Raw genomic sequence first — 11007 nt, forward strand, 5'->3', positions numbered from 1 at the left:
ATATATATATATATATATATATATATATATATATTTCAAACTGAAATTCTTTAGCAATACCTCAAACTTTAGTAGAATATAAAGCACTATCGTTTTAAAACTGTGAGCAGGAGATTGAGACAAAACAAGATTCCCACCTTTTTACCCATTACTCCATTCAAGACAGATGATTTTCCTACGTTTGGATGACCTACAACAAATAAAAAGTTTAAGTCATGTCCAGTACTTTGTTTTCATTGATTTTAGACTGAAACACTATGGTTATCATAATAATAAGCATAAATCAACATACTGAAACAGATGATATTAAAATTTCTATCCAAGTCCTTTCTTCCTCTAAGAATATAAGAAGTCAATACATTTTCAACAAATAATTCTAACTGTGAAATCAGAGGTTAAAAAAATTATGAACTGGGGAGATGTTTATCATTTTGACTTACCTACACATCCAATAGTCAAGATACCATCTTTGAACTTCTCAGACCGGTAGTGGCTACAGTCTGCTGAAGTCACCTTGATCTCTGCTCCAACTAAAGGATTCTTTTCTTCTTCACAATTATCACTGGCTGAAAAGCTAGAATTTATTTCCTCTTCAATTTTCTTTTCCCAACTAGAAAGGTCAACTATATAGACAAAGAAAGTATGAAATGAAGATATTATAGATTCACTCTTTATCAGCACCATCCTTATGTACTGGTTTAGTTTGTTTTCTTTTGAATTTTGTGCAAAGCTACATGAGAGCTATCTGCTTCGTAACTTAGCAGTGAAAGACTAGAGGGAAGGCAGCTAGTCATCACCACACATTGTCAACTCTTGGGCTACTCTTTTAACAATGAATAGTTGGATTGACCATCACATTATAACTTCCCCACAGCTGAAATGGAAAAACATGTTTGGTGGGATGAGTTAATCAAACCTGCAGATTGTGAATTGAGCACCCTAACCACCTGGCCATGCCAAACCTTACGTACTTATATCTAATTATTTGATTACAGGTAGTGAAATTTAATATAATGTTTGCAATGTTTACATTTACAAATGTACTAATGTGTGTACTCACCTTTGCTGTGAACAATTTTCTCACACACATCAAAAAGTCTTTTTGCTCCTTCTGCAGCCATCTTCAACTTACCAATCCTTCTTCCTACAAATATAGCAAAGTGCTTTATTTCTTTAAACAATTTTGTAAAAACAGATAAAATACTGATCTTCAACCACATAAAATTCTTTTTTTCTTCATAAAATCAGCTGGTTTGTTAAATTGTTTTCAATATTTTGACATCTCACAAACCAATAAAAACAAAAAAAATATGTTCAACTGCTCTAGTACTCAGCATAGAAAACAAATGAAATTTCTTAGTTAACTTGTTAGTTAGAAACATTAGAATGTGCCAACTTAATACCAATTAATTGTGTTATATAGTCAAAGAAAAACAAACAAAAAGTGTCTATATGTTAATTAACATGCTTGTAAAGTTCCCTTAAATAAAAAAGATAACTGTTTTTTTGTTTCTAATCATGAATCTTAAAGTTGATTGAATCCTATCCATTTCCAATTATACTTGCTTGAATGTGTGTGGATATAATATAACTATAAACACATCAGCATCAACTGTAAGTAAGTGAAATATGAGCACAGAAAACAGTGATAGAAATAATCAAATACATTAAATCAAATGTGGCTAACTGTATAATATCATACTTAAGCTATGATTATTAATACAAATGTATACAGTACTTGAAACCAGTGATCACAGTACACACACTTCAGAAACAAATGATGGAAATAATCAAATATGGTTAACTGTGTAATATCATACTATTGGTAAAGTTGACATACCTCTTTACTAAGTTACAACACAGTAAAGTTGATATACATTTTTATTAAATCATAATACAGTAAAGTTGATATACCTCTTTACTAAATCATAATACAGTAAAGTTGATATACCTCTTTACTAAATCACAACACAGTAAAGCTGATATACCTCTTTTTCCTGCTGCTTGTTTCATTCCACTATAAGCTGAAAAACATACAATATAGACCTGTGGAAACTGTTGCTGGAAGTAATGTTTCCATGCTAAGACAATAGGAGCTGGCACCAGATCTATCTTGTTCAGTACTAAAATAATGTCTTTCCCAAGATCACTTGTTACGTAGTCATATAAGGCAGGAGAGAAATGCAGAACCTGAAAGGAAAGTTAGCCATAACTACATATATGACAGCATATGTGTCAAATTAAAGATATTAAACTAGCTACAATATTTACTTGGTTAATTTTGAGTTCTCATCTAGATAGATAGCTGTTTGTTTCGAAAAAGTTATTAATAATATCATTGCTGTAGAACATAGCAGCCCTCCCAGTGGCACAGCAGTATGTCTGTGGACTTGCACGCTAGACACTGGGTTTCGATTCCCATGGTGGGCAGAGTACAGATAGCCCATCATGTAGCTTTGTGCTTAACCACAAACAAATGTAACAGCAAGATATTCAACTTGGGAATATGTTCACGGATATGATAAGCTCTCAAGAACAATACATAGCAGAAAATTTAAACAACAAATATCCTTTATCTAAGAAATTTACTGTTTATTGAAACTAATATCTGTACTAACAACATTGAACTTAAAAAGAAAAACTTATGGCCTTGGATACGTTGACAACTGTCAATGTATTAGATAAAGACATACCGAGTCTTGCCTTTTTTTCAATTTGATTAATATTGTAATCAAGAGTTTAAATGGGATACAAAGAGCAACAAGAAATGAAATATTCTTTAGAAAAAAAATTAAATGTTATAAATTACAAAACCAACATAATGAATAAAAAACAAGCAATAAATGTTACATAAAAATTCATTCAAACAGAAACCTTCCAATGTCTTGAACAAACATTAAACTGACAGTTTCTAATTCTAATATTCTGAAGTAAACAGTTTTGTATTACATAGTTTGGAAATAATATCAAGAACATGTCAATTTTCAAACTGGTTCTGAAATGCATGTATCTCGATTTTTCAAAAGAGACAACTTTTGAATATAATAATGTAGTTTAACCTTAGAACTACCAATGGAGGTCTACAATGGATCACATTAGCTTTTTTGAACATAGTTTTCAAAACAACTTATGCACTGAACTGCTTACAGAACCCCTAATAAAATTTAAGTTACACAAAAAATATAAGCAAAAATACTGCTAATACAGCAATTAATCTCACTAGCTACAAACAGGGTTTGCTTAGTATTTTATGTAAAAAAAAAAAAAGAGTAGTTTCAATCAATGTTTCTGTCTATTCTTCACACTGGGTGTGGTGATGAGAGAAAAAATAATATTACTCAATATGATATATGGACTTCACCAGTACTGAATTGTATAAGAACAAGTTGATAATTTGAGGGTTTTACTTATACACCTAAGTGTGTGTGTGTGTGTTTGCCTCACTTCCAGTGGCTCTTATTACTGAGCAACACATTAAAACAGATTGCATGTAACAGACATTTTAAAGAACTCAACAGAATTCCAGTAATTTTGTTCTATAAAAATGTTATATTATTTTTTTTTTAGCTGTTTAAAGTAAGAAGTAAAATAATTGATTTTCTTGCAAATAAAACCACTATTTAAAAAAAAAAAGAAAGAAGCAAAACAGATGAGCTATCTATCGATATATTCAGAATATTTATTCTAAAATTCAATTTTAGAACCAACGACACTGAACCACAATTCTTAAGACTATATTAACCAAATAATGCCAGCATGGGTTTACTATGACCCCATATCATGTCTTAATGACCGAACATTTAATGCTGGCATTCTAGAATTAAGCAACTAACAGATACTCTGTGAGCATATAAGTTGAAGTAGGAATAACTGTTTCTTTTTTTAAACAGTTTTCTTTGTGTACTGATGATGAGAAAATTTCTTGAATCATACTGCAGTATAATTTCTAAATTTAAAATTTCTGGAAAATGTATTAAAATTATTGTTCTTGTTTTAGCACAAAGCTACACAATGGGCTATCTGTGCTCTGTCTACTGCAGGGAACAGAACTCTGGATTTTAGCTTGTTAAATCCCTAAACTTACTGCTGACCCACCCAGGGCTAAGTATTAAGAAACAGTAAGTAAAATAACACTGAAATAGATTCATTGTTTTTAGGAACCTGTAAATCATTCTACAGCAACACAAATTACAGGGTATCTGATGTCCACGATCAACATTATTACAGGGTATCTGATGTCCACGATCAACATTATTACAGGGTATCTGATGTCCACGATCAACACTAACTTACAGGGTATCTGATGTCCACGATCAACATTATTACAGGGTATCTGATGTCCACGATCAACATTATTACAGGGTATCTGATGTCCACGATCAACACAACTTACAGGGTATCTGATGTCCACGATCAACATTACAATGTCCGACATTTCAAGCACTCGCCACAGCTGTCTCCAAGTCTCCAGGTTCATTTCAAAGTAGCTCAATTCTTCACTCTTAAACTCCTGCTCAATTTTCTGAAGATATTCCTATTAAGTACAGTTGTGTACAATTAATAAAAAAAAAAATATTTATAAAGTACCCAATAATTACAACATCAGTTCAGAAAAATCTTTTACTATTACCCCTCCTTCTTAAAGTATCTATTAATTTTCTTGTTATTATAAGGTATCAATTCCCTTACAGTTCAGATACACGAGGTCCCTCTGTTAATTCTTATAGTCGTAAGTTATTTTACTGTTCAAAATTCTGTCCATTCTTTAACTGAAAATCTGTTAAATTCCTTACTTTAATGTACATTATAATATCTAGAATTTATCTTATAATTATTTTAAAAATTAGTTTAAAGAAACATATATTTGCTAATTCTTTTATCAAGATACAACTCTTACCTTATCTAAATTATGTTTTATATTGTTGAACATGCCAACTAAGTCTAGTAAGGACTCTATTGTTTACCTAATTGTAATTATGAAATGTGTGAAAGTGGTCCTGTTATTTTTTGAATTATCTCCAATAATTATCCTCCAAGTACCATAGCTAGTTTTCTTTTCAAGCTACTCAATTATTCAACATACTCTAAAGTGTTTCTGCTCCCTAGCCTCCAGCTGTTCTTTCGACATACTATAGTTCCACGGTGGCCGTTTAGGTATATCCAGAACTGATCCAGGTAGAAAAATGTCTTCATAACTCACTTCAAGAGCCTCCTTTAAAAAGAAATAAGATTTATGACCTAACGCATAGATGTCCTCTATTTATTTACATTAAAGTCCATGAATTAATTAACACTCTTTGCCTACTATGTACAACAACTCGCAAGTTGTAGTACTCGTGCAAAATGTGTGATAATTCCTTTAGCTCTTTCAGCACTGGCTCGGTCCCTGGGACTGACCTCGTACCCATTTTGTGCTTGTTATAGTTTTCATGCTATAACATTGAAATTGATAAGTGTATGTTCACAAATTTTGGCAGATTATCATTAAAGATTACAAGGTTTCATAAGCAAAATATCAGAATTATTTATTAAGTCTTAAGGTTTTTTAACACATTTGTGAACAGGTCACGAGTTTACTGGTGTTCCGTGCAGAACATCTTTGCATGCCATTTATTAAAACGTTGAATTTGAAAGGAGTCGGAAACTTTTTATTTTGTTCCAGACAGTTATTATTTTTCTGATTTTTGCTTGCAATACCCATATTTTTATAAACGGCTTCTCACAGAAAACGTAACGTGTTGAGTGAAGATGAGATAATTACTGAACTATTTGATGATAATTTGTCAGATCTTCCGAGTGAAGGCGAAGATTATGATGTTTTTGTGGATCATTCTTACAGTAACTCTAGCTACAGTGACGTTGTTAGACCTACAAAGATATGTAAAGTTGTTGTGCTCCCAACTGATTCTGAATAAGAAAGTGATGATGATTCTACAAATGTTCCTGTTAGTGATTTGATTTTCCATAGTGATAATTGGTCAGCAATAGATATTCCACCAAACTTGGAAATGTTTGAAGGAAATCGAGGGGTCACTATAACTTCATCCGAACCCAAAAGTATTCCTACCGTGACAAGTATAATGTTTGGTGATGACTTGTTTGAAATGTTTTGTCAGGAAATGTATACCTACCATAATCAAACTCAGAGAAACATAAAATGTGATCTAAAGGACTTCAATGGTCTGAAGTTACACCTACAGATATGAGGAAATTCCTAGGCCTTATTCTACTAATGGGACAGACAAGGAAATATAACTGGAAAGATTATTGGTCAACAGATCCTCTTTTGATTAGCCCAATATTTTCGCAGACAATGAGCCGATACAGATCTGAACAAATTTCTACGTTTTGGCATTTCAATGATAATCAGAAAATGGATGAGTCCTTAGGCAGGCTCTTCAAAACTCAACCAGTACTGGAATATTTCCTTAATAAATTCAGGACACTAAACAAACCAAAGCAACAGTTGTCATTGGATGAAGGCATGATTCCATAGAGAGGATGTTTAAGATTCCAAACATACAACCCTGCAAAAATTGTAAAATATGGCTTGCTGGAGAATTGTTTGTGAGTGTGACACAGGTTATATTTGCAACATTTAGATTTATACTGGTGAGGGGAAAAAATTGGAGGAGACTATTCTTTCAGTTCTTGCTCCCAATCTTTGATTGTGGCATCACGTATACCAGGACAATTATTACAACAGTACTTCCATTGCAAACCTGTTTCTAGGACAGAAAACAAGTGTCTGCAGGAGAATCAAAGTGAATATAAGGTTGCTGCCAAGCTGAAGTTTCAACAATGAAGAAAAGGTGAAACAGCTTTCCATAGATAAGGTGATGTTCTCGTTTTCATATGGAAAGACAAGAGAGAAGTGAGAATGGATTAAACCATCCATAACTCATCTGTTTCTACCAAAGGAAAGAAAATATAATAACTGGAAAAGAAATAAAAAAACACCTATGTGTGTTCTCCAATACAATGCTCACATGAAAGGTGTTGATCGTGCAAATCAGTACCTCTCATACTACACCATTCTCAGAAAAACAGTGAAATGGACAAAAAAGGTAGTACTTTATCTAATAAATTGTGGCCTTTTCAATTCAATATAATCAACAAAGCCCTGAATCAACAGAAAAATATAAAATATAAGCAGTTTCTCCTCTCTGAGAATAGATTACTGACAAAGAGAAAGAAGGCTCACTGGAACCAGAAAGGAACAAACCTGGTTCATCATCTGAAGGCACAAGGAGAGCCCCACATAAGGATCCCCAGGAAGACTGTCTGGTGACATGAAGCAGCATATTCCTGTGTTCATTTCATCTACAGGAAAAAAGAAATTTCCTACCAGAGTCTGTAGAGTTTGTACTGCTCATGGGAAAATAAGTGAAATACAATACATATGTAAGTTTTGTGTGGTTCCACTCCATACAGGAAAATGTTTTACAAGAAACCACACTTTAAACATTTACTAGGTGTCTTCATGTACACACTCTGTAAGTTTCAAATAAATAATAAAAAATATAGTTGAGTTATGAACAAAATAAAGTGCGTCCGACTCCTTTCAAACTCAACGTTTTAATAAAGGCACACAAAGACACTCTGCGTGAAACACAAGAAAACTCGTAACCCATCCTCAATGTGTTAAGCAATGTTTTTCCTCATCCAAAATGTAAAGTAAATTTCATTTTAAGATTAAAAATACTTTATGCATGAGAACATTTTCAAAATCACATGTGAAATCTTTATAACATCCAGATAGTTGTCAATCATTTATTAAGAAAAAACTTTATATTTATCTGTTATTTTCACTAACGAATATCTGTACAGGTTTGGTTGATTTGACCAATCTCGTAACCACTATAAAAGATTAGGAAATAAATATAAATTATGCTTTTCTTTGTTCTAGAATGACTACAAATTATAACACAAAAACACAAATATTTAGATTAAATGGCTTAAATCTCATAACATTATGAATTTATATATATTTCTTATTTTTATTATATTGACCTTTCAGCTGTACCTGGCTAACAATACAGAAGTTACAATGATGCGGCTCACATGCACTCATGATACCATATCCAATAATATAAAACTGACATTTAGTCTTTACAAAATGATCTGTCTTTGCTGTGTTTTAGTGGACTAGTATTTTGTAAAATTTCAGTCACATTTCAATTATTATACATTATATATATGTATATACATTAACACTATTTACAACTAACTTATTTTTTCTTAAAACATAGAAGAGTAAGTAAAGAAGTAAAGCAAACAATTATTTCTTCTAGTTATGACCTTTGTACTCATTTGCCGCTTGTCGTAGGTTGCTAAGCCTTACGAAATTTCCCAAGTGAAGGATGTGAAAATAAAATTTTTTTAGGTTTTACTTATACATTTTATGTAACCAAAAAAATTATAAATTACTATATTGATGCCATAGAATTCCACTGCAATTTATCAAGCGTAGTAACTAAGCTGTATTTGGTTCTAAAAAAATATAAAATTTTGAGTTCACTAAAAACTTACCTTATCGTTTGAACTCTTTGTGTGAAAAAAACAAAATATTCCCAATAATGCGTCAAAATGACTGAGAAAACCACTAAAGGGACATTTTGAGCTTTTGATTGGTTATTCATGTCATATATAGAAGTAAGTGTATATAAGGGACCATTTCCAAAAAAAGAAAGAGGCAGGCAGTGGGTCACTGTGTTTGATTCAGTACATGAGTGATATCCTTGCAAACAGAAAATATAAGACGTTCTTATTTTATATTCTAGCTTTTAAGTATCAGTAGTTTAAGTTCCTTATTCGTATGAAACTATAGACTTTGTATTTTGACATCACAAACATCTACATTGAACCACTGCTGCATTCAACATACCACATGACACACAAAATCGATACTTAGCTGTGTTTTTTAATATTTACTTATAAATTAAGAAATTAACTAATTTATAACACTAACATTTGAATTATAATTTACAATTTAATACCAAACTTATTGACATAAATTCCTAAAATAGTAATTCAATAAAATTTTGAATGCAAGTCAACAAACATGATGACACGGCTTTTGACACGTGACCCGTTGCAATAGGGTTAAGAAAGAACATTCTGGTAATCCATTTTTTCAGCTTCTAATAAAAAATCTCTCACCATCAAGACAACTATTAATGTCCAAGATTCTTTAATTAAAATTTTCCCTAAGAATTTGCATAAAAAGGAAAGAGATATTCAAAGTAAACTTGTATTTTATTGGGTTTTTTTAAAAAACAGGTTTCATACTACATTATCACTTAAAAGTACATACTTACTTGAGTTATGCATATTACAATTTTCACTTTTGGTACAAGAATTAAAAATATTAAAACAATTGCTACTATACTACTGGCAGAAAAGATAAATAAAACACAAATTATTTTATTAAAAAAAAGGATTAGGAGACAGAGTATCATTGTATTACATTGCTAATAAAAAAGTGTGTATAGTATACATTAAAAGTACAAAAAATCTGTAACTAACCTGTGACAACACTTCAAATGGTATCCCAGCCAGCTGTTTTCGTTTCTGTATTTCTTGATTTGTCTCTTTTCTAAAATGCAGCCTATACCTAAAAAAACAAAAACACTTTTTACTGAACATATCTATTACTATATCTTACATTACTAAGCTAAACATATTAATGTAAGATTAAGTAAATAAAAATGTTTCCTATGTAACTATAATACATTTACTTTAAACTCAAATAAACTCAATAAGAAAATATGAAATTATGAGCTTCATTCAATCAATTAATTTTTTCTTTAAGTTTTTTCGTATAAAGTACTCTGACTATAATTTAGAAAAAAAACAACTACACAATACAGTGTGTAAGAAGTTCTAAAGATGAACATAAAAACAAGAACACCCACTAGTTGACACCACCCAAAAAAAACTTACAATCTTTAAGTTAGAAGATGATCAAAAAATATGGCAACTCCATAATATCAACATAGCAATTAATGTGCTCACAACACCACGTGAAACTTGAGCCTGGGATTTCATTAGGCCATTAACTATTCTACTAATTACAACCAGTGCTAGAAACTCTTGAATCTTCTTATCAACTATGACAAATCATCAGATTAATCAAATGAATACCCTACATTATAAATAATAAATTTAAACAAACAAAAGGATGTAAATCCAGCAAGCTTCCACAGTACAACAATACTTACACAAGTCTAGCATGTTTTCACAGTACAACAATGTTTACATAAGTCTAGCATGTTTTCACAGTACAACAATATTTACACAAGTCTAGCATGTTTTCACAGTACAACAATATTTACATAAGTCTAACATTGATTTAACAATATACTATGCATGTAAGCCTATGTTTCACAAAGTACAAGACAGTGGTAAAAAATTAACATTATCATCAATCACCACTTTACATCAAGTGCTTTATTAATATAAATAATTTTACCATTGTAAATCCTACCTATTTGCTGTGTTTGTACCTTGTCTTGATGGCTGCTGGTTTAACTTTACAACATCTTCCAGAAAGTTTTTTCCCTCATCTGCTATAGATACATTTCCAGATGTCACAATACTGTCTTCTGAAAGTAAACCAAAGATTGATTATCTGAAAAAAGACAACACAAAATGGAGAGGTAAATTAAGTCAAGTATATTTTCAAAGTTTTCAAAATAAAGGATAAAAATGGCTAAAATAAAGGTCGAAATGCATAAAAATACAGGTTATATTTCGTATTATCAACAGTCAGGACATATACCTGTTTGTAGTTTGGTAGATATACATGTTTTAATTTTAATGTCACTTGTACATATAAATTTTGTGGTTACTTATCTATACATGGCAACTTTAAGATAAATCGTTGTAAGCCACCACTGCCTTTTTGAACTGTTCCCTAAAGTTCTTTGTGGTGTATAAATGGGTAAGAGTTCCATATGGCACCCCCACTCAATTTAAAAAAAAATTCATCAAAGTAATATTTAT

At 31.2% G+C, this 11007-nt stretch overlaps 1 protein-coding gene across 7 annotated transcripts in view; it reads right to left on the minus strand.

Moving 5' to 3' along the window:
* Nucleotides 1-11007, minus strand: part of LOC106457521 (guanine nucleotide-binding protein-like 1) — a 37568-nt gene that overhangs the window by 9047 nt on the left and 17514 nt on the right. For 6 of the 7 annotated variants that reach the window (XM_022383489.1, XM_022383487.1, XM_013916949.2 and 3 more), the window contains exons 3-10: nt 10490-10607; nt 9529-9616; nt 5084-5212; nt 4394-4534; nt 1989-2190; nt 1061-1144; nt 441-623; nt 138-190 (exon numbers count right to left, since the gene is read on the minus strand). In XM_022383489.1, the coding sequence (XP_022239197.1) occupies nt 138-190; nt 441-623; nt 1061-1144; nt 1989-2190; nt 4394-4534; nt 5084-5212; nt 9529-9616; nt 10490-10607 (998 nt within the window). The remainder of the gene's footprint in view (nt 1-137; nt 191-440; nt 624-1060; nt 1145-1988; nt 2191-4393; nt 4535-5083; nt 5213-9528; nt 9617-10489; nt 10608-11007) is intronic. The other variant, XM_022383490.1, reaches the window with a different exon arrangement.

This window comes from Limulus polyphemus, unplaced genomic scaffold (assembly GCF_000517525.1).
Source record: "Limulus polyphemus unplaced genomic scaffold, Limulus_polyphemus-2.1.2 Scaffold341, whole genome shotgun sequence".
NCBI lineage: Eukaryota > Metazoa > Arthropoda > Merostomata > Xiphosura > Limulidae > Limulus > Limulus polyphemus.